The following is a 17,281-nucleotide window of genomic DNA, read 5'->3' as shown; positions in this document are numbered from 1 at the left end:
GAGGGGCGGCAGGTAGACTAGTGGTTAGAGTGGAGGGCGGCAGGGTAGCCTAGTGGTTAGAGTGGAGGGGGCGGCAGGGTAGACTAGTGGTTAGAGTGGAGGGGCGGCAGGGTAGCCTAGTGGTTAGAGTGGAGGGGCGGCAGGGTAGCCTAGTGGTTAGAGTGGAGGGGCGGCAGGGTAGCCTAGTGGTTAGAGTGGAGGGGTGGCAGGGTAGCCTAGTGGTTAGAGTGGAGGGGCGGCAGGGTAGCCTAGTGGTTAGAGTGGAGGGGTGGCAGGGTAGCCTAGTGGTTAGAGTGGAGGGGCGGCAGGGTAGCCTAGTGGTTAGAGTGGAGGGGTGGCAGGGTAGACTAGTGGTTAGAGTGGAGGGCGGCAGGGTAGCCTAGTGGTTAGAGTGGAGGGGTGGCAGGGTAGCCTAGTGGTTAGAGTGGAGGGGCGGCAGGTAGCCTAGTGGTTAGAGTGGAGGGGCGGCAGGTAGACTAGTGGTTAGAGTGGAGGGGGTGGCAGGGTAGCCTAGTGGTTAGAGTGGAGGGGTGGCAGGGTAGACTAATGGTTAGAGTGGAGGGCGGCAGGGTAGCCTAGTGGTTAGAGTGGAGGGGTGGCAGGGTAGACTAGTGGTTAGAGTGGAGGGGCGGCAGGGTAGCCTAGTGGTTAGAGTGGAGGGGTGGTAGGGTAGACTAGTGGTTAGAGTGGAGGGGTGGTAGGGTAGCCTAGTGGTTAGAGTGGAGGGGCGGCAGGGTAGACTAGTGGTTAGAGTGTAGAGGTGGTAGGGTAGCCTAGTGGTTAGAGTGGAGGGGCGGCAGGGTAGACTAGTGGTTAGAGTGGAGGGGCGGCAGGGTAGCCTAGTGGTTAGAGTGGAGGGGCGGCAGGGTAGCCTAGTGGTTAGAGTGGAGGGGTGGCAGGGTAGCCTAGTGGTTAGAGTGGAGGGGCGGCAGGGTAGCCTAGTGGTTAGAGTGGAGGGGCGGCAGGTAGACTAGTGGTTAGAGTGGAGGGGCGGCAGGGTAGCCTAGTGGTTAGAGTGGAGGGGCGGCAGGGTAGACTAGTGGTTAGAGTGGAGGGGCGGCAGGGTAGCCTAGTGGTTAGAGTGGAGGGGGCGGCAGGGTAGCCTAGTGGTTAGAGTGGAGGGGCGGCAGGGTAGCCTAGTGGTTAGAGTGGAGGGCGGCAGGGTAGCCTAGTGGTTAGAGTGGAGGGGTGGCAGGGTAGCCTAGTGGTTAGAGTGGAGGGGCGGCAGGGTAGCCTAGTGGTTAGAGTGGAGGGGTGGCAGGGTAGCCTAGTGGTTAGAGTGGAGGGGCGGCAGGGTAGCCTAGTGGTTAGAGTGGAGGGGTGGCAGGGTAGACTAGTGGTTAGAGTGGAGGGGCGGCAGGGTAGCCTAGTGGTTAGAGTGGAGGGGTGGCAGGGTAGCCTAGTGGTTAGAGTGGAGGGGCGGCAGGTAGCCTAGTGGTTAGAGTGGAGGGGCGGCAGGTAGACTAGTGGTTAGAGTGGAGGGGCGGCAGGGTAGCCTAGTGGTTAGAGTGGAGGGGTGGCAGGGTAGACTAATGGTTAGAGTGGAGGGCGGCAGGGTAGCCTAGTGGTTAGAGTGGAGGGGTGGCAGGGTAGACTAGTGGTTAGAGTGGAGGGGTGGCAGGGTAGCCTAGTGGTTAGAGTGGAGTGGAGGGGCGGCAGGGTAGCCTAGTGGTTAGAGTGGAGGGGTGGCAGGGTAGCCTAGTGGTTAGAGTGGAGGGGCGGCAGGGTAGCCTAGTGGTTAGAGTGGAGGGGCGGCAGGTAGCCTAGTGGTTAGAGTGGAGGGCGGCAGGGTAGCCTAGTGGTTAGAGTGGAGGGGTGGCAGGGTAGACTAGTGGTTAGAGTGGAGGGGCGGCAGGGTAGCCTAGTGGTTAGAGTGGAGGGGCGGCAGGGTAGCCTAGTGGTTAGAGTGGAGGGGTGGCAGGGTAGCCTAGTGGTTAGAGTGGAGGGGCGGCAGGGTAGCCTAGTGGTTAGAGTGGAGGGGCGGCAGGTAGACTAGTGGTTAGAGTGGAGGGGCGGCAGGGTAGCCTAGTGGTTAGAGTGGAGGGGCGGCAGGGTAGACTAGTGGTTAGAGTGGAGGGGCGGCAGGGTAGCCTAGTGGTTAGAGTGGAGGGGCGGCAGGGTAGCCTACTGGTTAGAGTGGAGGGGCGGCAGGTAGACTAGTGGTTAGAGTGGAGGGGCGGCAGGGTAGCCTAGTGGTTAGAGTGGAGGGGTGGCAGGGTAGACTAATGGTTAGAGTGGAGGGGCGGCAGGGTAGCCTAGTGGTTAGAGTGGAGGGGTGGCAGGGTAGACTAGTGGTTAGAGTGGAGGGGCGGCAGGGTAGCCTAGTGGTTAGAGTGGAGTGGAGGGGCGGCAGGGTAGCCTAGTGGTTAGAGTGGAGGGGCGGCAGGGTAGACTAGTGGTTAGAGTGGAGGGCGGCAGGTAGACTAGTGGTTAGAGTGGAGGGGCGGCAGGGTAGCCTAGTGGTTAGAGTGGAGGGGCGGCAGGGTAGACTAGTGGTTAGAGTGGAGGGCGGCAGGGTAGCCTAGTGGTTAGAGTGGAGGGCGGCAGGGTAGACTAGTGGTTAGAGTGGAGGGGCGGCAGGGTAGCCTAGTGGTTAGAGTGGAGTGGAGGGGCGGCAGGGTAGCCTAGTGGTTAGAGTGGAGGGGCGGCAGGGTAGACTAGTGGTTCGAGTGGAGGGGCGGCAGGTAGACTAGTGGTTAGAGTGGAGGGGCGGCAGGTAGACTAGTGGTTAGAGTGGAGGGGTGGCAGGGTAGACTAGTGGTTAGAGTGGAGGGGCGGCAGGGTAGCCTAGTGGTTAGAGTGGAGGGGTGGCAGGTAGCCTAGTGGTTAGAGTGGAGGGGCGGCAGGTGGCCTAGTGGTTAGAGTGGAGGGGTGGCAGGTGGCCTAGTGGTTAGAGTGGAGGGGTGGCAGGTGGCCTAGTGGTTAGAGTGGAGGGGCGGCATCGTAGCCTAGTGGTTAGAGTGGAGGGGCGGCAGGGTAGCCTAATGGTTAGAGTGGAGGGGCGGCAGGGTAGCCTAGTGGTTAGAGTGGAGGGGCGGCAGGGTAGCCTAGTGGTTAGAGTGGAGGGGCGGCAGGGTAGCCTAGTGGTTAGAGTGGAGGGGCGGCAGCGTAGCCTAGTGGTTAGAGTGGAGGGGCGGCAGCGTAGCCTAGTAGTTAGAGTGTTGGACTAGTAACCGGAAGGTTGCAAGTTCAAACCCCCGAGCTGACAAGGTACAAATCTGTCGTTCTGCCCCTGAACAGGCAGTTAACCCACTGTTCCTAGGCTGTCATTGAAATTAAGAATTTGTTCTTAACTGACTTGCCTAGTTAAATAAAGTTTAAATAAAAATGAAATATCCAATCAGTTTTCCCATGTTGATTCTACGTCATCACATACCGTTGTTGTTGTTGTTGTTGAAATGACGTGGAAACAACATTGATTCAATCAGTTTTTTTTGCCCAGTGGGGGTGGCACTCGTGATCATATTCTCAAATATTGTCATCATGTCTTTGTCATGACATTCTCATGACATTCTCATGACATTCTCATGACATTCTCAAATATTGTCATCATGTCTTTGTCATGACATTCTCATGACATTCTCAAAATATTGTCAGATGCTAGTCTTTGTCACAAGCTAATTTCCAATTTCGTCCCCTTTTGAAAGCCGTCTCTGACCAACACGGACATCATGTTTGTGAAGATCCACGTTCCCTGGGACACACTCTGTAAATACGCTGAGCAGATGAATATCAGGATGCCATTCAGGTAGCACTTCCTACGAATTCCCTCCACATAATGCATTATAAACACATTTATAACGCCTCATGAGCTATACATAATGCATTATAATACGTGACATAAGCGCTTAACAACTACTCATAAACATCTATGACGACAGCTCGTTCCATAAAGTTTGATGAGCTCTTTGGATTCTTCCACCCAACCGACAACGTCTTCTAATTTATTGCAATTTTTATTTCTTTTTTTCAGGAAAAAAATGTACTTTACGGATTGGAAGAGCAAAGTTATGGGCAGGCAAGTGGATTTACGTGTTTACGTCTTATTAGGTTCGGGCACAGTGTGATGCCGAGCTTGACTGTCTGAGCACTGCAGAGCACTTTCTAATGAAATACAGGATCCGGAGCATTCAACACCGTGACGGTGCTGAGCTCGGGGTCGAGTCGCCGTAACACAGCTGGCCCTGTTGACGTCACCGTGACGGTGCTGAGCCCGGGGTCGAGTCGCAGTAACACAGCTGGAGTGGCCCTGTTGACGTCACCGTGACGGTGCTGAGCCCGGGGTCGAGTCGCCGTAACACAGCTGGCCCCGTTGACGTCACCGTGACGGTGCTGAGCCCGGGGTCGAGTCGCAGTAACACAGCTGGAGCGGCCCCGTTGACGTCACCGTGACGGTGCTGAGCCCGGGGTCGAGTCGCAGTAACACAGCTGGCCCTGTTGACGTCACCATGACGATGCTGAGCCCGGGGTCGAGTCGCAGTAACACAGCTGGAGTGGCCCTGTTGACGTCACCATGAGCTGTAGCTGTTATTTTTATTTGTAGAATTGCGAGAGAGAGAACAGTGGGGATGTTCAGAAAGAGATAAAGGTAGAAAGACACAGACAAGAAGGCAGGGAAGTTTGGTCTGGAGTCCAGAGTCCCACTGCTACACTGGTTGTTATATTAAGATGCAAAATGGGCCGTCGGGGAGTTAAGTAGAAGAGGGTAAACCGTGATTTGATCACAGAGGGTGAATAGGTCAAACTGTCATTGAGCTCTACCCCAGAGGAATTAATGCACGATTTAATGAACTGGTTCAGGATTAGTTTATCCTGCTACTTAAAGATGTTATGTTGTGTATACGAATGTGAGATATTAAACTGTTTTAAGCCCAACATTAAGTCACCCTGAATCACTAAAGAGTGTCTGCTGCAAAGTACACAAGACATTATAATGCAGTCTGTGATTTTAATTATTATCATTGATCAAATCAAACGATATCTGGTATAATCCTGGTCAATTAGAACCCTGTGTGGTTCTGTTACTAGGTTAATATTAGTCAATTAGAACCCTGTGTGGTTCTGTTACTAGGTTAATATTAGTCAATTAGAACCCTGTGTGGTTCTGTTACTAGGCTAATATTGGTCAATTAGAACCCTGTGTGGTTCTGTTATTAGGTTAATCCTGGTTAATTAATCTGTTTTTCTCTATCCTCTCTCTCCCTGAAGCCGGTTTCATCTGAGGTGTCGTCAGATAAAGAGTTGGTTACCCAGCAACCCCATGAAGCTGGACAAAGAGGCCCTACCTGACCTAGAGGAGACAGACTGCTATACAGCCCCCTTCAGCAGGGCACGCATGCACCAGTAGGTTCTATACCTAACCCTAACATCAACCCCCTAACCCTTACTTCAACCCCCTAACCCTAACCCTTACCTCAACCCCCTAACCCTTACCTCAACCCCCTAACCCTAACCCTTACCTCAACCCCCTAACCCTTACCTCAACCCTCTAACCCTAACCCTTACCTCAACCCCCTTACCCTAACCCTAACCCTTACCTCAACCCCCTAACCCTAACCCTTACCTCAACCCCTAACCCTAACCCTTACCTCAACCCCCTAACCCTAACCCCAGTCACTCTAACACTAACAGTCAATCTGACACAAACAGCTTGTGAGATAGACTGGCTCATGTGTGTTTATTACAGGCTACACTGGAGGAGGAAGAGATGTTAAGTTATCTTTAGACAGTGACGGCAGTGTTCTGTCTCTGTTATGATAATCTCCCCTGCTAGCATCTCAATCCTTCCGTCACTTGTAAAATAGACTAGCTTGTATGAAATGTTATCTGTTTGTGTGAATTAGAGGCAACAGAGGAGGAAATGATGATAGAAGGACTGCAAATAAAGATGCTATAGTCCAGCTCATAATGGCAGCTGCCGTCTCTATGACAACACTCTTTACTTTCTCTATGACAACACCCCCTTTCTTTACTGTCTCTGACAACTCCCCCTTTCTTTCCTGTCTCTATGACAACTCCCCCTTTCTTTACTGTCTCTGACAACTCCCCCTTTCTTTACGGTCTCTATGACAACTCCCCCTTTCTTTACGGTCTCTATGACAACTCCCCCTTTCTTTACGGTCTCTATGACAACTCCCCCTTTCTTTCCTGTCTCTATGACAACTCCCCCTTTCTTTTCGGTCTCTGACAACTCCCCCTTTCTTTTCGGTCTCTGACAACTCCCCCTTTTCAGTCTCTGACAACTCCCCCTTTCTTTACGGTCTCTTTGACAACTCCCCCTTTCTTTACGGTCTGACAACCCCCCCTTTCTTTACGGTCTCTATGACAACTCCCCCTTTCTTTACGGTCTCTATGACAACTCCCCCTTTCTTTACGGTCTCTGACAACTCCCCCTTTCTTTACGGTCTTTTTGACAACTCCCCCTTTCTTTTCGGTCTCTATGACAACTCCCCCTTTCTTTCCGGTCGCTATGACAACTCCCCCTTTCTTTACGGTCTCTATGACAACTCTCCATTTCTTTTTTGTCTCTATGACAACGCCCCCTTTTTTTACGGTCTCTGACAACTCCCCCTTTCTTTACGGTCTTTTTGACAACTCCCCCTTTCTTTTCGGTCTCTATGACAACTCCCCCTTTCTTTCCGGTCGCTATGACAACTCCCCCTTTCTTTACGGTCTCTATGACAACTCTCCCTTTCTTTATGGTGTCTATGGCAACTCCCCCTTTTTTTACGGTCTCTATGACAACTCCCCCTTTCTTTACGGTCTCTATGACAACTCCCCCTTTCTTTCCTGTCTCTATGACAACTCCCCCTTTCTTTTCGGTCTCTGACAACTCCCCCTTTCTTTTCGGTCTCTGACAACTCCCCCTTTTCAGTCTCTGACAACTCCCCCTTTCTTTACGGTCTCTTTGACAACTCCCCCTTTCTTTACGGTCTGACAACCCCCCCTTTCTTTACGGTCTCTATGACAACACCCCCTTTCTGTACGGTCTCTATGACAACTCCCCCTTTCTTTACGGTCTCTATGACAACTCCCCCTTTCTTTACGGTCTCTATGACAACTCTCCATTTCTTTTTTGTCTCTATGACAACTCTCCATTTCTTTTTTGTCTCTATGACAACGCCCCCTTTTTTTACGGTCTCTGACAACTCCCCCTTTCTTTACGGTCTTTTTGACAACTCCCCCTTTCTTTTCGGTCTCTATGACAACTCCCCCTTTCTTTCCGGTCGCTATGACAACTCCCCCTTTCTTTACGGTCTCTATGACAACTCTCCCTTTCTTTATGGTGTCTATGGCAACTCCCCCTTTTTTTACAGTCTTTTTGACAACTCCCCCTTTCTTTTCGGTCTCTATGACAACTTCCCCTTTCTTTTCGGTCTCTATGACAACTCCCCCTTTCTTTTTGGTCTCTGACAACTCCCCCTTTCTTTACGGTCTCTATGACAACTCCCCCTTTCTTTACGGTCTCTATGACAACTCCCCCTTTCTTTACGGTCTCTATGACAACTCCCCCTTTCTTTTCGGTCTCTATGACAACTCCCCCTTTCTTTCCGGTCGCTATGACAACTCCCCCTTTCTTTACGGTCTCTATGACAACTCTCCCTTTCTTTATGATGTCTATGGCAACTCCCCCTTTTTTTACAGTCTTTTTGACAACTCCCCCTTTCTTTTCGGTCTCTATGACAACTCCCCCTTTCTTTTCGGTCTCTATGACAACTCCCCCTTTCTTTTTGGTCTCTGACAACTCCCCCTTTCTTTACGGTCTCTATGACAACTCCCCCTTTCTTTACGGTCTCTATGACAACTCCACCTTTCTTTACGGTCTCTATGACAACTCCCCCTTTCTTTACGGTCTCTATGACAACTCCCCCTTTCTTTACGGTCTCTATGACAACTCCCCCTTTCTTTTTGGTCTCTGACAACTCCCCTTTCTTTATGGTCTCTATGACAACTCCCCCTTTCTTTACGGTCTCTGACAACTCCCCCTTTTCGGTCTCTGTCAACTCCCCCTTTCTTTTCGGTCTCTGACAACTCCCCCTTTCTTTTCAGTCTCTGACAACTCCCCCTTTCTTTACGGTCTCTATGACAACTCCCCCTTTCTTTACGGTCTCTATGACAACTCCCCCTTTCTTTACGGTCTCTATGACAACTCCCCCTTTCTTTACGGTCTCTATGACAACTCCCCTTTCTTTATGGTCTCTGACAACTCCCCTTTCTTTACGGTCTCTATGACAACTCCCCCTTTCTTTACGGTCTCTATGACAACTCCCCTTTCTTTACGGTCTCTATGACAACTCCCCCTTTCTTTACGGTCTCTATGACAACTCCCCTTTCTTTTTGGTCTCTGACAACTCCCCTTTCTTTACGGTCTCTATGACAACTCCCCCTTTCTTTACGGTCTCTGACAACTCCCCCTTTTCGGTCTCTGTCAACTCCCCCTTTCTTTTCGGTCTCTCACAACTCCCCCTTTCTTTTCAGTCTCTGACAACTCCCCCTTTCTTTACAGTCTCTATGACAACTCCCCCTTTCTTTACGGTCTCTATGACAACTCCCCCTTTCTTTACGGTCTCTATGACAACTCCCCCTTTCTTTACGGTCTCTATGACAACTCCCCCTTTCTTTATGGTCTCTGACAACTCCCCCTTTCTTTACGGTCGCTATGACAACTCCCCCTTTCTTTTCGGTCTCTATGACAACTCCCCCTTTCTTTTCAGTCTCTATGACAACTCCCCCTTTCTTTTCGGTCTCTGACAACTCCCCCTTTCTTTATGGTCTCTGACAACTCCCCCTTTCTTTTCGGTCTCTGACAACTCCCCATTTCTTTACGGTCTCTCTGACAACTCCCCCTTTCTTTTCGGTCTCTGACAACTCCCCCTTTCTTTTCAGTCTCTGACAACTCCCCCTTTCTTTACGGTCTCTATGACAACTCCCCCTTTCTTTACGGTCTCTATGACAACTCCCCCTTTCTTTACGGTCTCTATGACAACTCCCCCTTTCTTTATGGTCTCTGACAACTCCCCCTTTCTTTACGGTCGCTATGACAACTCCCCCTTTCTTTTCGGTCTCTATGACAACTCCCCCTTTCTTTTCGGTCTCTATGACAACTCCCCCTTTCTTTTCAGTCTCTATGACAACTCCCCCTTTCTTTTCGGTCTCTGACAACTCCCCCTTTCTTTATGGTCTCTGACAACTCCCCCTTTCTTTTCGGTCTCTGACAACTCCCCATTTCTTTACGGTCTCTCTGACAACTCCCCCTTTCTTTTCGGTCTCTGACAACTCGAGGCGAGGAGAGGGACGGAAGCTATACTGTGTGACATGTGGGGTCCCAGGTTCGAGGCGAGGAGAGGGACAGAAGCTTTACTGTGTGACATGTGGGGTCCCAGGTTCGGTGGTTAATCGACCGCTGACGTGGAGAGGGAGGGAGTGACTGAGTGTCTGAAGAGTGACTGTTGTGGTTCTCTCTTCAGTTATATGGATGATTGACCATATCATAATAATGCTGACCTTTTGTTGGTTTGACTTTCCTCTCTCAGTTTTACCATCAACAACAGACAGATGTTCTTCTCCAACTCCACCAGAAGCAGAATAGTCCACCATGTTCTCCAACGCACCAAGTATGAGGACGGGAAGTCTAAGATGGGTACGGATCTACGCTATCTATATCTATCTATCTACGGAGCTACGCTATCTATATATATCTATCTATCTACGGAGCTACGCTATCTATCTCTATCTATCTATCTATCTACGGAGCTACGCTATCTATATATATATCTATCTATCTATCTACGGAGCTACGCTATCTATCTATCTATGGAGCTACGCTATCTATATCTATCGATCCACGGAGCTACGCTATCTATATCTATCTATCTATCTATCTATCTACGGAGCTACGCTATCTATATCTATCTATCTATCTATCTACGGAGCTACGCTATCTATATATATCTATCTATCTATCTACGGAGCTACGCTATCTATATCTATCTATCTATCTACGGAGCTACGCTATATCTATCTATCTATCTATCTACGGAGCTACGCTATCTATATCTATCCATCTACAGTGCATTCGGGAAACTATTCAGACCCCTTGACTTTTCCACAATTTTATTACGTTACAGCCTTATTCTAAAATTGATTAAATCGTTTTTTTCCCCTTTTCAATCTACACACAATACCCCATAATGACAAAGAAAATTAACTTAAATATAACTTTTACACAAGTATTCAGACCCTTTACTCTGTACTTTGTTGAACCACCTTTTCCAGCGATTACAGCCTGGAGTCTTCTTGGGTTTGACGCTACAAGCTTGGCACACCTGTATTTGGGGAGTTTCTCCCATTCTTCTCTGCAGATCCTCTCAAGCTCTGTCAGGTTGGATGGGGAGCGTCGCTGCACAGGCATTTGTAGGTCTTTCCAGAGATGTTTGATCTTGTTCGAGTCTACACTCTGGCTGGGTTCCCCTGGGTTCACGCCCAATTTTTCAGTTTTTGATTTGTTAAAAAAGTTTGAAATATCCAATAAATGTTGTTCCACTTCATGATTGTGTCCCACTTGTTGTTGATTCTTCACAAAAAAATACAGTTTTATATCTTTATGTTTGAAGCCTGAAATGTGGCAAAAGGTCGCAAAGTTCAAGGGGGCCGAATACTTTCGCAAGGCACTGTATAAATGAATTCTCTGAGAGTCCTTACATAATGGCAACTGAGATCCTTTATAGCAAAGACACACATAGCCAGACAGCATTGGCTATAAATTATCATTCAGTTTGGTCTCCTAAACTAAGTTCTTATCTTGGTACCACTTAAGACCCAAACATTACCTCATCCAATGGCATATATCAATTGTCATTTCTAGACACTCCCATCAAAAATACAACCCCTCCTGGACAAGCTCACGGAGAGAAGTGACTGGCACACAGACATTGTGGAGCCAACCTAACTGGTTCCCCATTAATCACACCATCCCTTCACATGGTTTAGGAATAGTTACAGACACATTCCCATAAGAAGACAAGCCTGACCTCTCCCCTCTCTGGGCCCAAGTTACTTTTACCACATAAGCATACTTATGAAAATTAATAAAACATCTTATTTATCAATGTTACTTAATTAAAGAATTCTGATTCTGCCACAACATCTGTTTATATAATGCAATGTAATAATCATTATTAGAACTGTGGTAGCTTTAGACAAGAGGCCACCACTGAGGATTCTGTCTCAATTATGATTGGGGTCTAGCAATGTATTTTGAGTCTTGGGAAGGGAAACTAGTATGAGTTTTGAATTAGGACATATTTCCGGTCCACTATGATTCTTTTTGGCAGGACGATATTAAGTGTTTTTCTCTTCTATTTTCTCTTCTATTGTAGGTATCAACAGGTTATTGGGCAATGGGACATATGAGGCGGCATTTCCTCCACACGAGGTACGAACATCGTTATAATGATATTAAAAATCACATTTTGATTTGTCACATGCGCCGAATACAACAGGTGTAGACATTACCTTGAAATCTTTACTTTACAAGCCCTTAACCCCCGTAACCAACCATTCAGTTTTAAGAAAAATAAGAGTTAAGAAAAAATATTTACTAAATAAACGAAAGTAAAAAATAAAAGAGCAACAATAAAATAACAATAACGAGGCTATATACAGGAGGTACCGAGTCAATGTGCGGGGGTTCAGGTTAGTCGAGGTAATTTATGTAATATGTACAGTACCAGTCAAAAGTTTTAGAACACCTGCTCATTCAAGGGTTTATCTTTATTTTTACTATTTTCTACATTGTAGACTAATAGTGAAAACATCAAAACCATGAAATAACATATATGGAATCATGTAGTAACCAAAAAAGTGTTAAACAAATCAACATATATTTTATATTTGAGATTCTTCTGAGTAGCCAGCCTTTGCCGTGATGACTGCTTTGCACACTCTTAGAATTCTCTTAACCAGCTTCACCTGGAAAATGATTTCACAAGAGCCTTATTTCACATGATATACCTAAATACTTACAACCACATAGGCTAATAAATATATCATTATTTTTCTTTAGGTTATTTAATTAACCTACATGTTATTTAAAGTTATCTGTTTGGAGCGCAATAACACATTGTTAAAAAAATATGACTGACTTGCATATAAATGGATCAATTAAAGGCATCTAGTGCCTATGTTAGATTTTTTTTAACAATGTGTTAAGGATAACTTGAAGGTTAATGAAATAATCTAAAGAAAAATAGAAAAATTACTGTACTGCTGTACTGCAGCGCCAGCTGTGCCATCAGAGTCCCTGGGTTCGCGCCCAGGCTCTGTCGTAACCGGCCGCGACCGGGAGGTCCGTGGGGCGACGCACAATTGGCCTAGCGTCGCCCGGGTTAGGGAGGGCTTGGTCGGTAGGGGTGTCCTTGTCTCATCGCGCACCAGCGACTCCTGTGGCGGGCCGGGCGCAGTGTGGGCTAGCCAAGGTGGCCAGGTGCACGGTGTTTCTTCCGGGTTGGATGCGCGCTGGTTAAGAAGCAGTGCGGCTTGGTTGGGTTGTGTATCGGAGGACGCATGACTTTCAACCTTCGTCTCTCCCGAGCCCGTACGGGAGTTGTAGCGATGAGACAAGATAGTAGCTACTACAACAATTGGATACCACGAAATTGGGGAGAAAAGGGGGTAAAATTCAAAAAAACAAAACACAAAAAAAAAGAAATGATAGACCTTTCAAATGTTTTATGCAACAGTATCGTCTGCTTTTTGAAAAAGAAAACTACTTTGAACAACCATCAAAATTTGGTCAAACGCCAACATATTAGCAAAAGAATTAAGTTTAGGCAAAGTGATCGTGTTAAAATGTGTTTACCATTACAACATTTGACAGTCACATTCACTGTGGTTATCTGAAGAGCAATTTGTTATTCCCCATCATTTGCAACAATGTCGATGAGCGTCGTTACAATTTTTCCTTTCCGGTACCTCAAACTGTCGTGATTACCAGCTGAGATTTAACTTTTATGAGTTGATTTTACTCATGGCTCAAACTTTGTCTGGGCTGTGTCGTAACATCATCCTAAAATCTACTCTGTGCTGGGATTTTTGTTGTTGCCTTAAAACATGTTTTAACAGGATTCTTATGACTTTTTCTGAGATGCGTTGTGGATACGGGCCCAGGGCCCGGTTTCCCCAAAAGTATCTTAAGTCCATCATTAGAACCTTCGTAGGACCATTGTTAAATCTCTGAGCTGTTTCCCAAAACCTTCATTACTAAAATTGCGCTTGAAAACGCTCTTAATTTACAGACTGCCTCAGCCCATTTTTAGAACAGCTAAGTATGTCGTAAAATAATTGTTTCCCTCCTAACCCGTGACTTTATACACAGAAGACCTCCGCTAAAATGTTTATCTGTCTCTCTGTGACCGACCGATACGAGGTTGACTACACATACAGAGTTGCCTATGTCCTTTGCAATTATCACAAACAAGCGAAGGATAAAAAGATGCTTAAAATGAAAACCGAGACGACCGCATTAAAAGATAAATCGCCTCACCCACAGTATAGGCTATACGCCTAATATATTTCAATGATATTGAAATCAATTTCATATTCATTCAATTGAGTTTTATTTGGCTACTGTCTTGTCATTTTTTGTCTCAGGTTATGTGGCCTAACCGGTGATCAATGATGTGCTAAATCTTAAATTAGAGTATTAGTTTAAGGTAAGCATTAGAATAAGCCGCCTCAATATTTGCATAATCATTTCTTTCGACAAATGCCTCAATTTAGTGAACTTTCTAAGCTGCCTTTAGCGAACATTCTAAACTGCAGTTAGTGAACATTCTAAACTGCACTTAGCCAAAATTCTAAACTGCACTTAGCCAACATTCTAAACTGCACTTAGCCAACATTCTAAACTGCACTTAGCCAACATTCTAAACTGCACTTAGCCAACATCCTAAACTGCTCTTAGCCAACATTCTAAACTGCACTTAGCCAACATTCTAAACTGCACTTAGCCAACATTCTAAACTGCATTTAGCCAACATTCTAAACTGCACTTAGCCAACATTCTAAACTGCACTTAGCCAACATTCTAAGATTAATTTAGTGAACATTCTAAACTGCACTTAGCCAACATTCTAAACTGCACTTAGCCAACATTCTAAACTGCATTTAGCCAACATTCTAAACTGCACTTAGCCAACATTCTAAACTGCACTTAGCCAACATTCTAAACTGCACTTAGCCAACATTCTAAACTGCATTTAGCCAACATTCTAAACTGCACTTAGCCAACATTCTAAGATTAATTTGGTGAACATTCTAAACTGCACTTAGCCAACATTCTAAACTGCACTTAGCCAACATTCTAAACTGCACTTAGCCAACATTCTAAACTGCACTTAGCCAACATTCTAAACTGCACTTAGCCAACATTCTAAACTGCACTTAGCCAACATTCTAAACTGCATTTAGCCAACATTCTAAACTGCACTTAGCCAACATTCTAAACTGCACTTAGCCAACATTCTAAACTGCACTTAGCCAACATTCTAAACTGCACTTAGCCAACATTCTAAACTGCACTTAGTCAACATTCTAAACTGCACTTAGCCAACATTCTAAACTGCACTTAGCCAACATTCTAAACTGCACTTAGCCAACATTCTAAACTGCACTTAGCCAACATTCTAAACTGCACTTAGCCAACATTCTAAACTGCATTTAGCCAACATTCTAAACTGCACTTAGCCAACATTCTAAACTGCACTTAGCCAACATTCTAAACTGCACTTAGCCAACATTCTAAACTGCACTTAGCCAACATTCTAAACTGCACTTAGCCAACATTCTAAACTGCACTTAGCCAACATTCTAAACTGCACTTAGCCAACATTCTCTCTGCGTGGGGTTTTTGGAAACACATGTTATATCTTCTGCCGTTGTGGCGTTAAAATACTCGTAAGCCTAAATTCCATCGCTATTGGGAAACCGGGCCCTGTTATTGTTTAACAATTACATTACAAAGATAAGGATTGCTATACAGTACATGAGTGTTACTACTGTCTCTGTTTCAGGGTGGATACAAAAGAGTTGGCTACAGCCCATACACTAGTCTGTCACTACAGATGTGGGATCTTAATTTGATCACCCTGTTGCAGGAGAACTTTCCTGCTCAGCAGGAAATGTAAACTTGTAGTGTATTTGAGGTTTTAAAAGGCTTAATTATAATCCACATAATTCACATATCCCGTTGCTGGGGGGATTATATTCCTGCTGTAGCAAACTGGCTCAAATTAAAATCCTACATCTGAATACACCTGTTAATTCTCTGGATACCAAAAGTAGATAGAGTGGTGGGACTAGACCAGTGACCACCTGTCTTCCACTAATGTTCATTCTCCGTGTCCTTGTGTTCCAGGGTGGCTATAGGAGCCAACACCCTATTAATACCCACGGTGCCCAGAACCACAGACACCTGCTGTACGAGAGGTGGGCTCGCTGGGGCATGTGGTACAAGTACCAACCCCTCGACCTTATCAGGTAGGTGTGTGTGTGTGTGTGTATGTGGTGGTCTGCATGTGTGGCGTGGTGGTACACTCTTAGAGAAAAAAAGGTGCTATCTAGAATTTAAAAGGGTTCTTCGGCTGTCACAATAGGAGAACCATTTGAAGAACCCATTTTGGTTTCAGGTAGAACCCTTTCCACAGAGGGTTCTACATGTAACCAAAAAGAGTTATCCTATGGGAACAGCCAAAGAACAATTTTGGTGTGTGTGTGTGTGTGTGTGTGTGTGTGTGTGTGTGTGTGTGTGTGTGTGTGTGTGTGTGTGTGTGTGTGTGTGTGATTTGTGAGAAAGAACCTCCACAGGGGAACTCAAGCAAAGTTCCCTTCTCAGGAGTCCTATCTAAATTAAATACAGCAGACCATAGCTAGGTCTGAGCCGGTCCAATGTACCAGTTGACCCATATCTAGGTCTGAGCCGGTCCAATGTACCAGTTGACCCATAGCTAGGTCTGAGCCGGTCCAATGTACCAGTTGACCCATAGCTAGGTCTGAGCCGGTCCAATGTACCAGTTGACCCATAGCTAGGTCTGAGCCGGTCCAATGTACCAGTTGACCCATAGCTAGGTCTGAGCCGGTCCAATTGGATTTCTCTCCTCTCCATTTAAACACAATGAGGTCTGAACAGGTCCCATTTTAAAAGTCAACCCCAGTCGGGAGGTTTTTGACACTGGGCCTATATCTTGTGCACTGGGCTTCGTTCCTCTGTATGAAACACAACTTGGCTTCGTTCCTCTGTATGAAACATAACTTGGCTTCGTTCCTCTGTATGAAACATAACTTGGCTTCGTTCATCTGTATGAAACATAACTTGGCTTCGTTCATCTGTATGAAACACAACTTGGCTTCGTTCATCTGTATGAAACACAACTTGGCTTCGTTCCTTTATATGAAACACAACTTGGCTTCGTTCATCTGTATGAAACACAACTTGGCTTCGTTCCTCTGTATGAAACACAACTTGGCTTCGTTCCTCTGTATGAAACACAACTTGGCTTCGTTCCTCTGTATGAAACACAACTTGGCTTCGTTCCTCTGTATGAAACACACAAGTGAAACACAACTAGGTTTGAAATGGATTCCAATTTTAATTCAACCCCATGAAGCTCGCTACCTGTGATGGTTTTCCTAATCTTTTAAGTTTGTTGGACTCCTGATGAAGCTAAATGTTGTGATGAGATGCAGTAAAATTGTTAGTTGTGCATCAAAGATCACGTCTGTGATCTCGTTTCTTCACTTTTTATTGTTTTTTTCATTCGTCCATCTACCTGGAAACATGATAGGTGTGCTAAATATACCTGTACTCATTTATATTAACGGAGTTGCTTCCTTTCAGGCAAATACAGCTGGGTCTGAATGGCTCCAATTGAGTCAATGCATGTCGGGAGTTTTACTAATCTATTCTCTCTATTGGACTTTTCATGCACTACAGGCTTTACTTTAGGGAGAAGGTCAGCCTGTACCTTGCCTGGTTGGTTACAAAGAACTTGTTCCTGCCAGGTGAATACAGCCGGGTCGGATTTTAAGGTCAACCCCAACTAAGCTTTTGCTAATCTATCTTGTTCATTGGACTTTCCTCTCCAGGCGTTACTTTGGGGAGAAGATTGGACTGTACTTTGCCTGGTTGGGCTGGTACACTGGCATGCTGATCCCTGCAGCCCTGGTGGGTCTCTTCGTCTTCCTCTACGGACTCCTTACTATGGACACTAGTCAAGTCAGGTCA

At 46.2% G+C, this 17,281-nt stretch overlaps 1 protein-coding gene across 1 annotated transcript in view; it reads left to right on the top strand.

Annotated features, from left to right (window-relative positions):
• LOC135573446 (anoctamin-3-like) overlaps positions 1 to 17,281 on the top strand; it is a 105,170-nt gene that overhangs the window by 40,496 nt on the left and 47,393 nt on the right. The window contains exons 5-11 of the mRNA XM_065022778.1: positions 3,648 to 3,748; positions 3,974 to 4,018; positions 5,209 to 5,343; positions 9,534 to 9,640; positions 11,379 to 11,434; positions 15,416 to 15,537; positions 17,143 to 17,277. Coding sequence (XP_064878850.1) covers positions 3,648 to 3,748; positions 3,974 to 4,018; positions 5,209 to 5,343; positions 9,534 to 9,640; positions 11,379 to 11,434; positions 15,416 to 15,537; positions 17,143 to 17,277 — 701 coding nt within the window. The remainder of the gene's footprint in view (positions 1 to 3,647; positions 3,749 to 3,973; positions 4,019 to 5,208; positions 5,344 to 9,533; positions 9,641 to 11,378; positions 11,435 to 15,415; positions 15,538 to 17,142; positions 17,278 to 17,281) is intronic.

This window comes from Oncorhynchus nerka, linkage group LG9a (genome assembly GCF_034236695.1).
Source record: "Oncorhynchus nerka isolate Pitt River linkage group LG9a, Oner_Uvic_2.0, whole genome shotgun sequence".
In the NCBI taxonomy this organism is placed as follows: Eukaryota; Metazoa; Chordata; class Actinopteri; order Salmoniformes; family Salmonidae; genus Oncorhynchus; species Oncorhynchus nerka.
The sequence above is the reverse complement of the archived record's forward strand: the minus strand, read 5'-3'. Positions and strand labels throughout refer to the sequence as shown.